Below are 19,756 nucleotides of genomic sequence, written 5' to 3' on the forward strand. Positions count from 1 at the left end.
GTGCCAGGTACTTGTTCCTGCCATTTAAGTTTGGAGTGTTTTTCCTCCTTTCCCTTTTTTTCAAAACTCAGACACACACACACACACACATACACACACACCCTAAGAACAGTAAAAGCTTTCTATTTTCCTGAATGCTAATAAATAAGAAAAGTTCAGATATATTACCTGTGCATATTGACATCAAGTGATGTTTGTTTTAGGAGAGAAAATAGATGACTGAACAGAATAGCTTTTGTAGGCTTAGAACCCAGTTTCTGACAAGACTTGAATTACATACTGTGTTTGCCCAAAAGTAAGACCTAGCCAGACAATTACCTCTAATGCGTCTTTTGGAGCAAAAATTAGTATAAGATGCGGTCTTATTTTACTATAAAACCGGATATAATATATAATATAATATAATATAATATAATATAATATAATATAATATAATATAATATAATATATAGTATAATACCAGGTCTTATTTTACTATAAGACCAGGTCTTATATAATAATATAATATAATATAATATAATATAATATAATATAATATAATATAATATAATGTATGCCAAGTCTTATATTAATTTTTGCTCCAAAAGATGCATTAGAGCTGATTGTTTGGCTAGGTCTTATTTTCAGGGAAACACAGTAACAAAGAGTATGGAGTCATTGCATGTTTTATCTAGCTCCAGAACAAGTCAATTTTCTTAAATGTTGGTATAATTTAGTGCTTTTAAAAAAAAAGATCACAAGTAAATGATGTGATAACACCTAAGGAGAGGCGCTCAGTTTTTTTTATGTTTTTCAATTACAGCTGACATTCAAAATTATATGTTTCAGGTGTACAGCATAGCAGTTAAACATTTATATACCTTATGACATGATCCCTCGGTAAGTCTAGTATCCACCTGGCACCATGCATAGTTATTGCAACATTATTGACTATATTCTTTATGGTATACTTTACATCCGTATGACTATTTTGTAACTGGCAATTTTTGCTTAATCACTTCATCTTTTTCACACAGCCCCCCAACCCTCCTCCCATCTGGAAACCATCAGTTTGCTCTCTGTATCTATGAGTCTGTTTCTGTTTTGTTGGTTTGTTCATTTTTTAGATTCCACACGTAAGTGAAATCAAATGGTATTTGTCTTTCTCAGTCTGACTTATTTCACTTAGCAGAATACCCTCTAGGTCCATCCATGTTGTCACAAATGGTAACATTTTATTCTTTTTTGTGGCCAAGTAATATTCCATTGTATATATATGTACCACCTCTCCTTTATCCATTTATCTATTGTTGGGCACTTAGGTAGCTTCCATATCTTGGCTATTGTTAATAATGCCGGAATGAACACAGGGATGCATATATCTTTTCAAATTAGTGTTTTGGATTTCTTCAGAGAAATACTCAAAAATGTAATTGCTGGGTCATAAGCTAGTTCTATATTTATTTTTTTGAGAAATCTCCACTGTTTTCCATAGTGGCTACACCAATTACAATACCTCCAACAGTGCACAAAGGTTCCCTTTTCTCCACATCCTCCCCAATACTTGATGATTTATTGATGATGGCCAATCTGACAAGTGTGAGGTGATATCTCATTGTGCACTTAATTTGCATTTATCTGATGGTTAGTGACATTCATCATCTTTTCTCATGTCTGTTGGCCATCTGTATGTCCTCTTTGGAGAAATGTCTATTCAAGTCCTTCACCCATTCTTTAATTGGATTGTTTTGGTTTTTTTGGTGTTAAGTTGTATCATTCTTTATAAATTTTGGATATTAACCCATTATCAGTTGTATCATTGGCAACTATCTTTTGACATTTGGTAATTTGTCCTTTTATTTTGTTGATGGTTTCCTTTGCTGTGCATAAACTTTTTAGTTTGATGTAGTCCCATTTGTTTATTTTGTCTTTTGTTTCTCTTGCCCGAGGAAATATATCAGAAAAAAATATTACTAGGAGCAATGTTTAGAGAGTTTACTGCTTATGTTTTCTTCTAGGAGTTTTATGGTTTCGAGTCTTGCATTTAAGTCTTTAATCCATGTTGAGTTTATTCTTGAATATGGTGTAAGAATGGTCTAGTTTCATTGTTTTTGCATGTATCTGTCCAGTTTTCCCAACACCATTTATTGAATAGACTGTCTTTACCCCACTGTATTCTTGCCTCCTTTGTCACAGATTACTTGACTATATAAACATGGATTTATTTCTGGGTCTCTATTCTGTTCCATTGATCTATGTGTCTGTTTTTAAGCCAGTACCATGCTGTTTTGATTACTCTACGCTTGCAGTAAAGTTTGATATCAGGTAACATGATACCTCCAACTTTGTTCTTTCTCAAGACTGCTGTGGCTATTTGGGATCTTTTGTGGTTCCATATAAATTTTAGAATTATTTGTTCTTGGTCTGTGAAAAATGCCATTGGTATTTTGATAAGGATTACATTGAATCTATAGATTGCTTTGGGTAGTATAGATATTTTGACCATGTTATTTCTTCCTATCCATGAGCACAGCATACGTTTCTATGTATTTGTATTTTCTTACCTCTTTGGTTAAATTTATTTCTAGGTATTTTTTTATGCAATTGTAAATGGGATTGCTTTAATTTCACTTTTTGATAGTTCGTTATTAGTGTATAAAAATGCAACTGATTTCTGAATATTTTGTATCCTGCTACTTTACTAAATTAATTTATCAGTTCTGTTAATAATATTGTTTTTGTGGTATCTTTAAGTTTCTCAGTTTTAATTCATGAGGGGCAGCTTTACTTCCTCTAAGTCCTGCCTCTCCCTGAGTGAGAGGAAAGGCACCTTCCCAACTTAGTGGCCTTTAGGGCTGTCCCGTGCTGGAAGAGTTCCCCCAGGACCACTTTCAAATGGGAGCATCTCTTCTGTAGAGTAGATGGAGCACAGAAACCCATGAAAATAAGCTGGCTCCCACACATAGATCAGTCACTTGGACCTCAGAGTGCCACACGGTATGGGTTGATTTCTCAAATTCTGTGCGCATGTCAGCACCTCCATGAGGGGAACCTTTGGCGCCACCTCAGAGTGAGCATCTGTGCTGAGCTCCTTGCCAAGGAAGCAGGCAGCTTCCCACGCCAGAGACAGGAAGGGATGAGCAGCAGCACTGTGTTCCCAGGCCCCTTTCTAGCACCCCCTGGGACTGCTGCTTTTCACCTCCTGCCAGGCTAAGCACAGGACATCTCTCCTTTCCAGAGCTTAAAGTGCTTCTCTGAGCAGATCTACATGGGACCCAGGTAGAATCCATGGAAGCATGTATATTTTGAGATAAATTTCACAATACTTCCAAAGACCTATCTTGAGATAGGGCAGTCTTCGTATTGCAATGTAGAGGCTTTCTTATTTAAAAATAGGGAACTCTGTCTTTTCTGGAATGATTCAGCCACATACCCCCATACCAACCATGTGTCACTCTGCCTGTAAACCTTTAGACAGAAATATAGAAGCAGTGATGGAAAGAACCCACTCTTAAAGGATTGGAGGAAAGGAAGGCCCCAGTGTGGTGGCCCCTGGGCCTGCCTCCAGCCCTGCCCTGGCCTGCTGAATAACTTTCGCCAAGTCACTTAGTGTCTCTGAGACCACTGCATTATCTATAAATGATGACTGATAGCACTGGCCCTCCTGAAATCATATGGAATTAATAATAAACAATAAGAGACACCCAGCAAATGTTTGTCCCGTTGACTCCCAGCCAGCCTCAAGTCCAGACTGGTGTTGGCAGATTCTCTGAAGCCCCCAGTGGTACTGGCAGCCATTGGGTGCATTCCATTTGGTGCTATTTTGTCATTGTGATTGAGTGCTCCTGGCTGGTAGGTACAGTGCTGTGCCCTGGGCTGGGTGTGCTTCACTGTGAGCCTTGGAAACCAGGGAGTCTTGGGGGTTTCTCTGATCAAGTTGAGCACCCACGGACTCCTTGCTCAAACAATGTGCCCACTGGTTGGGAAGAGGGCAGTACAGAGAAAAAGAAAGCAAAGTCCAGTGACGTGTTCACTCATGGCATGTGCATAGTTGGGAGCTCCAGACCTTCCATCAGTCAGGGAGGATACATCCTGATGCCCTGTTAATTGTGAACAAAAAGCTGGTGAGCACCTCCTACGTACCTGGTGCTATGCTAGTATGCTAGGTGAGGACAGGACATGCACAAATAAATAGCTTATGGTGTCTGTCCCCAGAGGTAGGCTGTGTAAGATTTTAAGGGTTAAAACTTCTATTAGTTCACTTGCCCCTTCCAACTTGTGCATTTTTAGAGCTCAGAAATGGCTGAACGGGTTAAAAGCCTGGCACACAGACCTGCCTGGGCTTCTGCACTAGTCACACTGGGTGCTCACACACTGCCTTCAACTCAAAGCATTTTGCTTCCAAATCCATTGACTTCAAGGATGTATTATTGCTCCTTCCAGTATCACCACCTACTGTTGGAATCAACATACAATTAAACCATTTGTTTCTTCGTGCACAGTAGTGTTTTCATTTGTGTCGTATTCTTATGTGTATAAAGATAGTAGGGCCTTTGAATTTGTGAATGTCAATCCAAACACCGCTTGTTCTTCCTAGAACTGCCTGTGAAGAGTCAGAACAGGAAGTAACCAGGAAGGGAGTACGCACTTTGAGAAGAGTGACTCCGGTTCTTGGTCAAGTTGACTATTAGTATTCATTCAATTATGGTCTCACTTTTACAAGTAAAAGAAAACAGTCTTGCAAAGGATAAAAAATACGTGCTGGGTGATTGCTTTTAGTATTCAATCTAAAGAAGTTAATTAATGATGTCTCTCAAGCTGTGTGAAGCAGATATTAAACTAAAAGGTTACCCTTTAGCCATCAAAAAATATTCTGCACATTAAGTCTTTCACTGGATGACTAATATATCAAAAGTTAATATGGATTTTTCTGCATTTTTATTAAAATGAAACCGGGGGATATCGGCTTCTGGAGTATCAAAACAAGGAGTTAGATTTCATATCACAAACAATTCCCGGCCTTTTCAGTACTGAGGATATTTGGCAAAGAAGAGCCCACAGGATGGAAATTCATTGTTTTCACTGGCATAGACTAAGTTAGCATTTGCCACTGCATTATTTTTCTCTGCAGTAGATGGCCCAAGAGTCACATCAGGTATTAAGCACGTGTAGTATGCTGTACCATGTGTCAGTCCGGTGCGATCCTATGGGGATGTGAGGATGAATTGGAAATGACTGCCCTTGAATTTACAGAGACTTCTAAGTAAACAGACAATTTCAATATCGGGTAGCAAGTGATGGGGGTCCTACAGGAGCCCTCCTGAGGAGGCATCACTCACCCCCTGACAGGCTGGGGAGGGCTGTGGACAGGGATGAGGCCTGAGAGCCTCTGTGCCAGGGAGCCCTGTGTGTCTGGGTCTGAGTACCTCTTGTATAGACACCTGGGCTTGGAGACCTCTTAAAAAGGGCATTTCACTAAAACCCAGCCCTTTGGAATAAAAGCTGGGGCTCAACCCCTTCACAAAGCAGGAAACTGAGTCCCATTCTAGGATGTGTTCATTATTTGCCACTTTCCCTGGTTACTAAATGACTTATTCCTTCAGTATCCTGTTGTGTTTGGCAGTCAAACCCTTAGAAAGTGCCCATATGGAGGTAGCAACACCAAGAAAACCAGGAAGGCTGAGTCCCACAAGCCAGCAAGCATGGGGTGGGTGGAGAAGCACACTGAGGACCAGAGGAGATGGGGGCATCCCCTGAAGGAGAGAGGAAGCTAACTCAAGTTCCTGAGGTGCGGCGAGGAAAGAGAGACAGAGAAGTGCAGGGGAGAAATGGAAGACACCATGGTCTAGCAGGGGAGTTGGATGAACCTTGGGTGCCCGCTGAGTATGAACTATCAGGAGAAGCTCCTCTGGCAGGAAGGGAGACCAGCAGCAGGCTGAGGTGCCAAGTGCTGCCTGTGAGGGGCAGTACTTCCTGGTCCTCAAAGATGTGACTGTGAGGAGCAGACTGGAGGAGAACCAAAGGGAAAGGTACCCAAGGTACATTCCTCAGAGGGAAGGCAGGCCTAAAGTGGACAGGGACCGTGAGCTGGGTTATTCACTTTTCACTGAATGAGGGAGCATGTCTGAGGAGGGAAGACCAATACCTGAGAAGAGGTATTCAAGTGTAAAGCCCAAAAGGTGGGACCTCAAAGGAGGTCGGACTTTTCCATGACAGTTAAAGGGGACTGCTTGGAAAATGGCAGGAGGTCCCAAGGCTTGTACGTCTGGTGACCAGCTTCATACCAAACTGAGCCACCTCTAAGGACCACATTCTCAAAGTGCATACTGGACAGGCGCCAGAGCCCTGACAAAGCAAATCCTGCTCTGTAGGGTCAGCCTCTGCACAAAGCTCCTAGGCAAGACCAGTCCCTAGGGCCAATCAGCCCAAGTGTCAGTCCCTCCCATTAGCATGCAAACAGCAACCAAGGCTCAGCTACAACAGGAGGGCACACACAACTCACACAAGGGAGATACCTGGAATACTCGGCTCTGGTGACCAGGAAGATTATGCCACTGGGCCCCACAGGACACCTACTACATAAGACCGCTCTACTAAGACCAGGAGGCATAGCAGCCCTACCTAATACATAGAAATAAACACCAGGAGACATCCAAAATGTGGAGACAAAGAAATATGTCCCAAATTAAAGAACAGAACAAAACTCCAGAAAAAGAACTAAACAAACAGAGACAAGCAATCTACCAGATACAGAGTTCAAAACATTGGTTATAAGGATACTCAGTGATCCCAGGAAAAATTTCAACAAAGAGATAGGAAACATAAAAATGGAGAAAGAAAAGATAAAAAAAGAACCAGTCAGAAATGAAGAATACAACAAATGAAATGAAGAATACATTAGAGAGACTCAGTAGATTAGATGAAGTAGAAGACTGAATCAGTGATTTAGAAGATAAGTATCAGAAAACACCAAACAGAGCAGCAAAAAGTAAAAAGAATCCCAAAAAGTGAGCATATTTTAAGGGGCCTCTGGGACAACATCAGGCCTACCAACATTCATCTCACCGGGGTATCAGAAGGAGAGCAGAGAGAGCAAGGAATTGCAAACCTGTTTGAAGAAATAATGATGGAAAACTTTCCTAACCTGGTGAAGGAAATAGAAGCCCAGCAAGCTCAGAGAGTCCCAAACAAGATGAACCCAAAGAGGCCCACACCAAGGCACATCATAATTAAAATGCCAAAAGTTAAAGACAAAGAATTTTGAAAGCTTACAAGAGAACAGTTAGTTACCTACAAGGGACCTCCCACAAGATCATTTGCTGATTTCTCAACAGAAACTTTGCAAGTCAGAAGGGATTGGCACAAAATATTCAAAGTGATGAAAAGCAAGGATCTACAATCAAGATTACTCTACCCAGCTAAGTTATCATGTAGAATCAAAGGATAAAGAGCTTCCCAGACAAAAAAAAAAAAAAAAAAAAAAAGCTAAAGGAGTTTATCACCACCAAACCAGTATTGCAATGAATCTTAGAGGGACTTCTTTAAGAAGTTAAAGAAAAACAAAAACAAAGATTAAGACTATAAATAATAACTACATATCTATCAACAATTATTTTAAATGGAAATGGATTAAATGCTCTCATCAAAAGACATTGGGTGACTGAATGGATAAGCAAATAAGACCCTTACATATGCTGCTTACAAAAGACTCACTTCAGATCAAGAGACACAGACTGAAAGGAAAGGGATGGGAAAAAGATATTTCATAAAAATGGAAACAAAAAAAGCTAAGGTAGCAATACTGATATGAGACAAAATAGACTTTAAAATGAGACAAAGAAGGACCCAGTAGTCCCAATTCTGGGTGTCTATCCAAAGAAACTCAAAATGCTATTTTGAGGGGATGTGTGCATCCATATGTTCATTGCAACATTGTTTACAATGGCCAAGATGTGTATGCAGCCTGGGTGTCCATAGATGGATGAATAGATAAAGAATAGGTGTTACATATATTCAATGGAATATTGTTCGGCCATGAAAAGGAATGGATTCTTGTCATCTGCAGCAGCATGGATGGACCTGGAGTATATTGTGCTGAGTGAGGCATGTCAGACAGAGAAAGACAGATGCAATGTAATTTTACTTATATATGAAATCTAAAGAACAAAATAAATAAACAAACAAAACAGAGACAAACTCATAGATACAAAGAACATTTTGATGGTTGCCAGATGGGAGGGGGATTCAGGAAGTGTGAGTGAAAAGGGGGAAGGGATTAAGAAGCACAAATTGGTTGTTACGTAGTCGTTATGGGGATGTAGGGTATAGCAGAAGGAACATAGTCAATAATATTGTAATAACAATATATGGTGTCAGATGGGTACTAGATTTATTGGGGAGATAGATGGGAGAGAGGTTTGGAGGCAGGGTGAAAAAGGTGAAGGCAATGAGAAGTACACATTGGTAGTTGCAAAATAGTAAAGAGATATAAATAAATCATAGGGAATATAGTCAATAATATGGTGATAACTACTGTGTTTCCCCGAAAATAAGAACTCGCTGGACAATCAGCTCTAATGCGTCTATAAGACTGGTATTATATTATATTACATTATAAAGACCCGGTTTTATATGATAGTAAAATAATATAAGTAAAACAATTTACTTATAGTAAAATTAATAATTATATTAATTTTTGCTCCAAAAGACACATTAGAGCTGATTGTCCGGCTAGGTCTTATTTTTGGGAAAACACGGTCAGTATAGTGACAGGTGGGTACTGTACAAGTCAGGGGGATCACTTTTTAAATTGTATAAATGTCTACCCACTCTGCTGTACACCGAAACTAATGTAAAATAATATTGAGTGTCCACTGTAACTGAAAAATTTTAAAAGGGGGGAAAGGTGAAGGGAAATAAGAGGTTCAGATTTCCAGGTATAAAACAAATGAGTCAGGGAGATGTAATGTACAGCATGAGGAATGTAGTTAATAATAGTATGGTATCAGATGTTTGCTGACTTATCATGGTGATCACTTCCTTAGTTATACAAATGTTGAGTAACTATGGTATACACCTGAAACTAATATAATATTGTATGTTAGCTATATTTTAATAAAAATCTTTAAAAAATAACTTGAAGCCCAGTCATGAAATCTCTGGTTACCATTTATGACTCACTTGTTTCAGTTTTGTTGTGTGAGTTTTTATGAAGAAACAACCATATTTTTAAAGAACATTTCCATAAAGGATTTTTTTTTTTTCATTTGTAAGAGTACAGCAGGAGTGGAACGGATGATTGAAAAGGGCAGAGAAGAAATCAGGGACCTAAATACTTTTTTTTTTTTTTTTTTTTAAGTCTGTGGAATTGGGAAGCAAGCAGATACACAATATCATGGGTCTATTTGGTCATTTCACCCAAAAGGCTGCCCCTGAGTCACACACCATCCACAACTGGCCCCGTCTGGCTGTCCCCATAAACTTGGAGAAGATACTCTTCACCTTGCTGGGGCTTCCCGTCTTCAAGAGCAGAAGCAGATAGCACTTACCATTGAGACTGACATCTCATCAGGGAGTCAGCTGGCTTCCAGGAAGTTATTGCCTCTGCAAGAAAGGTAATGACTTAATGCTTTTGGAGTTGGAACTCTACATTTGCTCCTCTTGAGTGCTGCTGAATGGACTCAGACCTGTGGCCAAGTCTCCTGGCGCTCCAGGCCAGGGACTCCTTGGATTCTGGAGCTAGACACAGAGCTGAAGATGCTGGCCTCAGACACTTGAGAGTTTTCCAAATCTCCAAGCACTTTGACTGAAATCATGAAACACTTCATTATATTTTTTAAAGGCATAAAACTCAGAAGAAGTACCCAATGAGAAAAAAATTGTAGCAAAAGAATTCTTAGAACCAAACTATCCTACAAATGGCAAACAACCAAGGTGACAAGTACTACATGTATTACTCTGCTTTCCGGAATGGTGAAGACACCTTAAGTGTGGGGATAGCTTCATGAGTTGTCGCTCACACATTACTGTTAGAGGCAAAGCCAGGATTATACGTGCATTTCATTTTCTGGTGCAAAGGGCATTTTGATTAATTAAAATATTACAAAACTCCAGTAGGAGGGCTGCTTTTGCAGGCTGAATTTCCTTGCTGACTTTTAGGAGAGCTGAGTAGGAATCACAGAGAGACAGCGTAGCTGAGGGCCATCCGTACCCCTCCACTGTGTTGGGCAGACACCGGGCTGGGATGCTGGGCCTAGTGGGTGACGTACAGAAGTTACGCTGTTAGGAAGACCCTTTCTGCCCTCTGCTCATGATAGACATCCTTTTCTAATCTAGAAGCCTCTGTTTATTCCAAGTGCCCCAAGGTAGAATTATCTTATCCTTTTGATTTGATGAGAATGTTTTCTGAGGACAGTATACCCCTTCTTCACAGGCTTATGCCCTTTAATTTATTAATGACTATTTAGGGAGATCTAATCCGACACAAGCTGTGCTGGCTTGGTTAAAAGTTAAAATCAGTGTGTTCATATTTAATTAAAATGTATGCAGAAATTTTAAGTGGGTATTTTCAAAAATCTAATTTTATGCACAGAATTTAAAATAATGCAAATCACCCCACATATTAAAAGTTGTCAAGAGCCACCAAAATTCAAAGCTGGCAGGCTGAGTGCGTTTTAACAGTGTTCAGAGCGTGCCACACGTCAGCACACTTTTTCCTGGGAAACAGATGCCCCACCCTGCATTGGCAGCACCCTGTGGGTTCTCACTCATTTCCTTCCACTGGGACTTCTGCAAATAATGAGCACTGCACAGTAAGTCGAGAACCACTTGGGTGTGAAATCTGAATGTGGCCCTGAAGATCCTGAGTTTCAGTTTAAATTTCAACTTTCATAGGTTTTAAGCCAATCTAGTCACACCTGTTTTGGAAATTCTTTATTTCCCCATCTTCACTATTGTTACAACTTAAAATATCTTTACATCTTGTAACAGTAATATAATATCTAACATGGATTGAACACCAGAAGCTGTTCTAATCCCAACAACTCACTGACATATAGTACTATTCTTATCCTATTTTAAAGATGAAAAACCTTGATACATAGAGTTAAGTATCTCACCCAACGTCACTCAGCAACTATGTGGGGACCAGGATTCACAACCAGGCGAGCGGGTGCGGACCTTCCCCTTTCGCTGGTGTCACAGTCCTCTGAGGCAAGCCTGACTTTGCATTCTTTCAGCTAGAGCCGAAGATTCCACCCCAAAACCATCAGCTTTGGAAGAAATTAGACCTGGTAAATGATACAAAAATGAACAACCACCACCATAAAACACTCTACAAAATGCATTCCCTCTCTTTTGTAACTATTGGAAAATTAGTCTCACACTCTGTTAATTTCTAATCATGCAGCTTCCCCTTCATTGAACATCAATCCTGACTTCTAGGAGCTTACAGTTGAGTGTAGAGGGGCACCTACTATTTAGTTAGGGGTTATGATAAGCTGAGACCCACAGTACATCCTTTTGCACATTCTCCTTCTCCCTCCCACCAGTTCTGCTGGTGGGTATTGTCAATTCTGGTTGTGTCTTAGAGATGGCAGACTGGTTACCCAAACGTCCTAATCAGGAATTCCCTCTCTAACATAAATCAAGTCTTTGTGAACAAGAAAAGAACTTTCAGGCCATATGCAGCATGTAACTGGGCTGGCAAGAATTCCCCAAAACCTAAGGTGGCAGATAAACAGACACAAGCTCTTAACCCCTGAGAACTCGACACCAGGTAGCGATCTGTGGCCTGGCAAGTGTTTGCAGACCTTTCCCCACTGCCCATGGCATAAAGGGCCACTAAGTTCTCTTCAGTCTTTGAGACCTCTAGATTTCACCTCCATTCAAACAGATAGTTTGATTTAACAAGGACACAGTTAACAGAATTCTCAAGCCATAGATAGTATAGAGCCAGCCTGAGTTCCAGTGTGCAGCATACAGCTAGAGCTCCCAACTTTAGTTATAACCGAAAGGTCATCTTGCTACATGGACTAACTGAAGTTCCGGTCTTCAGAGCCCAGAACCATAAGAAGCAGTGGACTCAGGAACCTCAAGGCTGTTCACTGCTGGCAACTACACCTTAGGTTTCTTCCAAGTGGATGCCTCAGCAGCCAAGGCAATTTGCTTCCAGAATTACAGTGTGGAAAATTTCCTTGCTTGGAAGCACAGTGGTTTTCTTACATACCTTCAGCTTTTATTTGTGAATCACAGGAATCTGATGACCATCACTCAACATCTCTATGCCTTCAAAACACAGTATTCATTAATTGTGTCTTTGCAGAGTCTTACACATTTTTGGAAACAATGCATAATTGATTTACCCAGGGCATGGATTAGAGATATACATGTGTTTTTTTGTTTTTTTTGTTTTGTTTTTTCCTTTTTAAGACCATGTTATTCAGCAAAAACAACTGATTGATTGATCCAGTGATGCTTTTCCAGAATAAAGCCCGGCTTTGGCTCAAGTCTTAATCCCTAAGAATACATAGCTTTAACTGTTGGTCTCCCAGGAAAACCCTCGGTGATTATGTGTGGCTGTAACTGCAGACTTCCTCTGTGACGCTCCCACTCTGGGTTTCCAGGGTTTGTTTTGTGCATGCTCCTTGTCCATCCTAATTATAACTTCATTAAAGAACATTCACATTTGTAAACATACTGGCTTTCCGAAGAAGATGTGAAGTTTCCCTTCAGAACCTGTAGCTTTACACTGGGGGCTAATCTACACGAAGGCGATAACCTATTTACATACTAAAAAGGTCAGTGCTGGACAATCAGCATTTAGAGACAAATTTGCTGCTGCTTGCAACTGGAGCACAAGAACTTGTGAGAAGGCCACAATTCTGCTGTCTCTTTATCTGTGTAGACAGCAGGCATCAGTAAGCATTCAGGATGTCTGTGCCGAGCAGCCAGGGTGGTGATGGACACCTTCATGGCTTAGAACCTCTCTGATCGCTATGGGGTATGTGACTAGGTGACCATGCAAAGTGCCAGTTAGCCTCACCTACTAGAAACTGTAATTAATTTGAGGTGGAAATATTAGCATAATAGCTTTTCAGACTCTTAGTGAAACAAATTATCATAATAGACTTTAAATTATGTGACTACTGCTTACTTAACCTGCCATTTGCATTAGGAAAGGTAGGCTTTTAGAGGGCTTAAAACATTTCCTTTTGTGGCCTTGCTCTTCAAAGTCTTAAAATATCAACTATTTTGCTAATGTGTGTTGAAAGTATCTTAAAAGATGTCATAAAGGCATGAGTGTTCTCTGAAATGGCTATGTTTTTGTTCCTTACCCATTTGTACATTCAAAGCAAAATTAGAAGGGAATTGAGAGATCAATGGCCCCACCTAAATGTTGGATATAACACAAGAGTAAAGTCACTCTTGAAAGTGGAAAACTACACAAAGGCTGGGAGAATGATGTGGCAAAAGTGAAGCCTTGCTCCTTGGTGACAGCAGCCAGTCTTAGGCAAGCAGCAGCCATTGCTCTTCATGCTGCAGAACCGCGGCACATTCAGAGCTTCTGCTCAGAAAAGAGAGCACCCATTTAAGAGTGCCTGTGCCAGGGCAGTTGCATCTCAACTGCCGCTGCTTTCCGCAAGTCTCAGTGAGGTCATCAGGGCTTGCTGGGAGCCGCAGCAGCAGCTGCCACCCAGGTTCTCACGGGGACCCTGCTGCTGTAGCATTCCATGTTCAGTGCCCCCCAGGGGACCTATGAAGTGGCCTCCAGGAAGAACTGATGTACATTCCAGGTGGCTCGTGTGCCCATGTGCTTAATAGCCCCATTCAGCGAGGCTCTGTGCTCCTCTGACTCCTGATTTAGAGACAGAGAAGCCAATGGCAGTGATACACTAGCTCTCCGTTGGCATCAAACAGTGTGTCATAAAGATTACTCAAGCTGCTTAGCAAACAGCGATAGTTTACAGGACTTTCATAACAGTTGGTTTTCATGACCATTGTTTTGAAACAGAACAGTGGTATTGGCTGTGCTCAGGGACTCCTGGCAATGACGTTGTGTGACCAGAGGACCAGGGTTTCCACTGTCCTTCAGTCTGCATTTTCTCCAACCTGACTCTAGACCTCCGTAATGAGAGGCTGACCTGTATGCTGCTCACTAATTCGCACTGGTGGTGCTTCCCTCCCCTGCCTGTCTTTCAGAATACTCTGCTGAGCAGACACAGCGGGCGCTGCACCAGTCGGTCTTCATGGCATCCTTGTCGACCCACCCTTTCCGGGACCTCCCCCTCGGCAGGGAGCAACACTGCAAGCTGCTTCCAGGTGTGGCCGACATCCAGGCAGGCAAGGTGGCCCGATGGACGGTGGATGAGGTGAGCAGAGCTGCTCTGGGGCCCTGGGATGGAACACGCCCAGCTGCTGAGAATTGCTTAGGCACTGAATCCACTGTATCACATTTAAGAGGGAGAAGCAGGCATGATTTTGTGGAAATTAAGAAATTCCAATTGATTTTGCCCTCCTCTCTCTAACCTTATCCCAGCACCTACCACCTCTGTGCTCCGTGGCCATTGGCCTTGGGCTCATTTAGGCAGAGGGGCCAAGCCTCCAGTCCAGCACCACAGACTGAATTTGAGGAAGCACCAATGTATAAGCATCTCAGCCTTGAGTCCTGGCAGCTGCTGTCCTCAGCAGCATCTTCTCTGGGAGAGCGCCCACCCCAGGGCATTCTGTGCCCAGGGCTCTCTTAGCCCCGTGGGCTCCGGGTCCTGCATTCTCACTGCTCAGTGACTCTGTCCTGCCCTTCTGTCCACACAAAGTCACAGGTGATCTGGTCAACCTTATATTTATTTTTAAAGTAAATTATATCTCAACATAGTACAAGATGCTGTACAGAGGGAAAATAGATCTGATTTTAATATAAACATGCCTTATGATACTGGTTTTTATTAAGGATCAGATAAGTCCCATCGCTTACTCTAATGCTGCAAAAAAGTTTCATATTTAAAACAATTTTCTTTTAAAGAAGATTTCTTTGACTAACATTCCTTTGACAAAGGTATTATTTTCCCTAGTGAGGTCTTACTTGTTTTTTTTTCAATTGAAGGAAATCCCTGGGTCACTCCAAGGAGTTAAACTAGTTATAAAATGTTCATTGAGCACTTCCTGCAATCAATTTAACTTAATCTTGGTTTAGGCCTTCCTTTCCAGCAGGGAATAAGGAGCAGGTGGGAAGGTCACCCAGAGGCTGGAGATTTGGAGAGAACCCTGATCCCTTCTCCTTCTCCCAAGTAGCTCACAGAATCTGCCTGGTGGCTTCCTCCTGCCAAGTATTGGTCCACATGGAACAGAGAGGCCAACATCTTTTCCCCAGTATACCCTGCATGCTCAGCTCTTCTTCCACTCCTGGTAACGGAGAATTGACTGAATGTGCCAGGAGCTGGCTGGCTGTTTGGGGGGATGGCTACCTGTGATCCCGCGCCTTCAAGAGTATACAGAGTCTGCCCCTCTGTCCCTGGTTATGAATTTTTACCAGTCTACAGAGCATGCATCAGCTTCATGACGGGGCCGACAGAATTAAAACCTGTTGTATCTATAATCAAATAATGTATGGTTTTGCCACTGAAACAACATTGCATGTAATGGGGAGTTCAGCTGAGAATACAATAGCAAGTCATTCGTTCGTGACTTTCAAGCCATTCATCTGAAGTTCTACCTTTTTTTAAGACTGCAAGTGGCTCTTCTTCCCTCACTTGTTGCTGTGCTCCCAGTCCCTCGAGTCATCACTGACCTTCTAAGAAAGAGGTCCTGGGGAGGGCAGCCACCTGGATCCAGCCCCAGCCCTACATGTGTGTACAGAGCAACCGCGTCCTGGGAGTGAGGGAGCATGGTAAAGAAGGGAGAATTCTGGGTGTGTCTCTGCCCAACTTAAAACAATCCCTAGTCTCCCACAACAGCTTCAGCATGCCACTGAGACCTGCATGGACTGTCCTTGCGTGGCTTTCTGGTCTTACCTTCCACATCCCCACATGGTCCTCCCACTCTGGCCTACAGAATTGTGCCCATCCCAAGTCCCTGCGTGTTGTTCTCATCCTTGCACAGTTGCTACCACTGCCTCAAATACCCTCTCTTACTCTGTGTGCTGCCATCACCAGCCACCAGTTCAGTGCTCACCTCCTGTAGCAGCCTGTAGGTTGGGTCAGACATCCTCTCTGTGCTCCTATTTCATCTGAGAGTCTTTTGTCACTGCACCTTCACTCATTTATCTGACCCCTGACCAGATGAGGAGAAAGCTTATTTCACTCACTTGTGCCTTGAAAACCTCTCAGTATACCTGGCACTTAGTAGATAACACAGTAAATGTTTGTTGAATGACAAGGGCATCATTAGATGGATTTTGAAACCGAAGTGGAATATATCTAAGCAGAGAAAAGAAGGGAAGCCATTCCAGTTCCCAGTTCCCAAAAGAAGGGAATAATAGGAGGTTGCATGGAAGTGAGTCTGACATATGCAAGGTTGGCAGATATACTATGTGTGCTTTACTAACATTAATGATAGTGAAAAATATTAACATAATGATAATAAGACACGTGGTCTTATTTGCCCATTTTACAAATAGGAAAATTGAGATACCAGCAACTAAGTAACCTCTTAAAACTGTATAGTGAGAGCCATGTCCTGAGCCCACCACACACACTGTGGACCTGGCCACAGAGAATAGTGACATGGGATGGGGAAGATGTGCTAGGTCTGAGGCCAAGCCCTGGGCATGAATGCTAGCTGGTGGACAGAATGAGCCATCTTAGATTCCGATACAGAAAGTCACTTTGTGAAGATGGTGCTTCAGGAAGATGAGACTAGCAATGATCAGCAAAAGGAGTAAGAGTGAGAAGACGCTGAGGAGAGGGAGATGATCAGAAGTCAACTGCCGAGCTCCTGGTGTGAAATAACCAGGGCCTGGACTGGCTGCTGCCATGAGAAGAACCACCCCAATTCAGTAGACATTTTAGAGTCAAAAGCAACAGCACAGGGGAATAGATCAGTTACAGAGATGAAAAAGTGAAATAAGCCAAATGTGAGTCTCAGCACTACACAGTTTAGAACTTAATTAGGATGATAATGTATGAGAGCTATAAGGCCCTAGAGTTCATCTGAAAGAATGGGAAAATAGTGGTGCTGTCACAAGAAATGAAACTTTGGGGAAAGGATCCAGTTTAGGGGCAGGATAAGATGATTAATTTACTATGGGCTATTTCAAGTTAGAGTTCCATGCAGATTACACCACTGAATATGGAACAAGTATTCCAATGGGCAGAAATACAAGACAGGTGAGCACTCACCAAGGAGGTGATCATCCAGAGAGCTACAAGGATAGGGGTCAACATGACATAGTTAGAAAGTGCAAGAGGAGATTTCCAGTCAAGATAGCAGATTAGATAAATGCTGTGCTTACCACCTCTCACGCACACATCAACGTTACAACTAAACTACAGAACATCCATCATTGAGAATCACCTGACGTCTAGCTGAACTGAAACCCTCCAACTAAAGACATACACGGTCTGACAATTAAGTTCATGAACTTGTTGCAACAACGTTGCTAACCTTTTCTTGATATCAGAGGGATTATTCATTATGAATTTGTGCCAACTGACCAAATAGTTAACCACGTTTACTATTTGGAAGTGCTGAAAAGGCTGCATGAAAAAGTTAGATGAAAACAATCTGAACTTTTCGCCAACAATTCATGGCTCTTGCAACACAACAATGCACCAGCTCACACAGAACTGTCTGTGAGAGACTTTTTAGCCAGGAAACAAATAATTGTATTGGAATACCCTCCCTACTCACCTGATCTGGCCCCCAATGACTTCTTTCTTTACCCAAAGATAAAGGAAATCTTGAAAGGAAGACATTTGGATGACATTCAGGACACCCAGGTTAATATGACGACAACTCTGATGGCCATTCCAGTAAAAGAGTTCCAAAATTGCTTTGAAGGGTAGACTAGGTGCTGGCATGAGTGCATAGCTTGCCAAGAGGAGTACTTCGAAAGTGACCATAGTGATATTCAACAATGAGGTATGTAGCACTTTTTCTAGGATGAGTTCACAAACTTAATTGCCAAACCTCATACATAAGAAACCAACTTGAGACTGTTAGGATGGGCAGAGATGTGGAATGGCTAGTCCCACACCTGTGTATGACCATTAAAAATCGGGAGGGATATCTTGGCTGCTAAGGTCCCACCCCTGGAGGAGCGAGGGGTCCAGCCCCACACCAGGCTCCCCAACCCAGGGTTCCAGTGCTAAAAAATCCCCACAATTTCTGGCAGTGAAAACCAGCAGAGATGGTGGCTGAGTGATGTGAAGACAGCTAGATTCCAAGGCACTCCTATTAAAGAACCTAGACATAGACTTACTGATGAACTCACTTGCTCTGAGCTCCAGCACTGGGGCAGCAGCTCAAAATGCACCAGGGGTATATAGGAAGGAACTGAATTATCTGGCTTCAGGACAAAGGCTGAAGGGGCAGCCTTCTCCCAGATGAAGGAGCTGGTAGAAGCCACTGTTTCTTTCTTGAGCTCTCCTCCCTCCCGGCCTACAGATTTAGGTGGCCACCATATCTGAGTTTTCATCAACTTGGTGAACACCTTCATTTACCCCACCCTAGTGATTCCCTGAGACCCTGCCCCATACAACCTGCAGTCCCACTTCCAGTGGTTTTTCCATACAAACAGCCTGACTTGGCTCAAGCTGTGGGCATTCCTAAAATTGCTAAAGGTACACAAAACCCAAAAAGTCAGCATCTGGCTTCAGCATGGCCCATACCTCTTGTTGAGTAGCCCTAAGCCTGGCACTAGCAAAAACTGGCTTCAGATGGCAGCTTGGCCTCTCAAGGCACCTCCAAGCCCATGGCAGGTGGCAGCCATGTGCAGATTACTTTGTGGCTCATACCAGCTGACCCTGGGCAGGGTACAGGCTGAGGCTGAACTTGTCCAGCAATGGTTCCCCTCCCAGGAGACCCTAGGGCTGGCACACCCAGTGGCCAGCTTCAAACTGAGCTGGAACATTACCCGGTCACCTCCAAGGACAATACCCATGAAGGGCAAACTGGGCAAGCACCAGAGCCCTGCTGAAGTAAATCCTGCTCCATATGTTAAGGCCCTGCTCCTTCACTATAATCATGGCCAGTCCTTACAACCAATCAGCCTGAAGGTCAATCCCTTCCACTGATGTGCAAACCAAGGCTCAACTACAACAGGAGGACACACATAACCCACAGAAGGGACACACCTGGAGCACCCAGCTTTAGTCGACAGGGAGACTGGACCCCACAGAACACCTACTACATCAGGCCATTCTACTAAGACCAGGAGGCATAGCAGCATTACCTAATATACAGAAAATAACAAAGGCAGGCAACCAAAATGTGGAGACAAAGAAATATATCCCAAATTAAAGAACAGAATAAAGCTCCAGAAAAATAACTAAACAAAATGGAGACAAGCAATCTACCAGATGCAGAGTTCAGAACACTGGTTATAAGGATGCTCAATGATCTCAGGGAGAACTTCAACCAAGAGATGTGAAACATACAAGTGGAGATAGAAAATATTAAAAAGAACAAATAAAAAAATTAAGAACAACTGAAATAAAGAATAAATTAGAGGGAATTAACAGTAGATTAGATGAAACAGAGGATCTAATCAGTGATTTAGAAGATAAGGTAGCAGAAAACACCCAAACAGAATACAAAAAAAAAAAAATTTAAAAGTCAGGTA

General features: G+C 42.2%; 1 protein-coding gene across 1 annotated transcript in view; it reads left to right on the top strand.

Annotated features, from left to right (window-relative positions):
• Positions 1-19,756, top strand: part of L3MBTL4 (L3MBTL histone methyl-lysine binding protein 4) — a 331,967-nt gene that overhangs the window by 298,703 nt on the left and 13,508 nt on the right. Inside the window, exon 16 of the mRNA XM_019755692.3 lies at positions 14,179-14,348. Coding sequence (XP_019611251.2) covers positions 14,179-14,348 — 170 coding nt within the window. The remainder of the gene's footprint in view (positions 1-14,178; positions 14,349-19,756) is intronic.

Source organism: Rhinolophus sinicus, chromosome 4 (assembly GCF_057876585.1).
Source record: "Rhinolophus sinicus isolate RSI-liver-muscle chromosome 4, RSI-T2T, whole genome shotgun sequence".
NCBI classification, from domain to species: domain Eukaryota; kingdom Metazoa; phylum Chordata; class Mammalia; order Chiroptera; family Rhinolophidae; genus Rhinolophus; species Rhinolophus sinicus.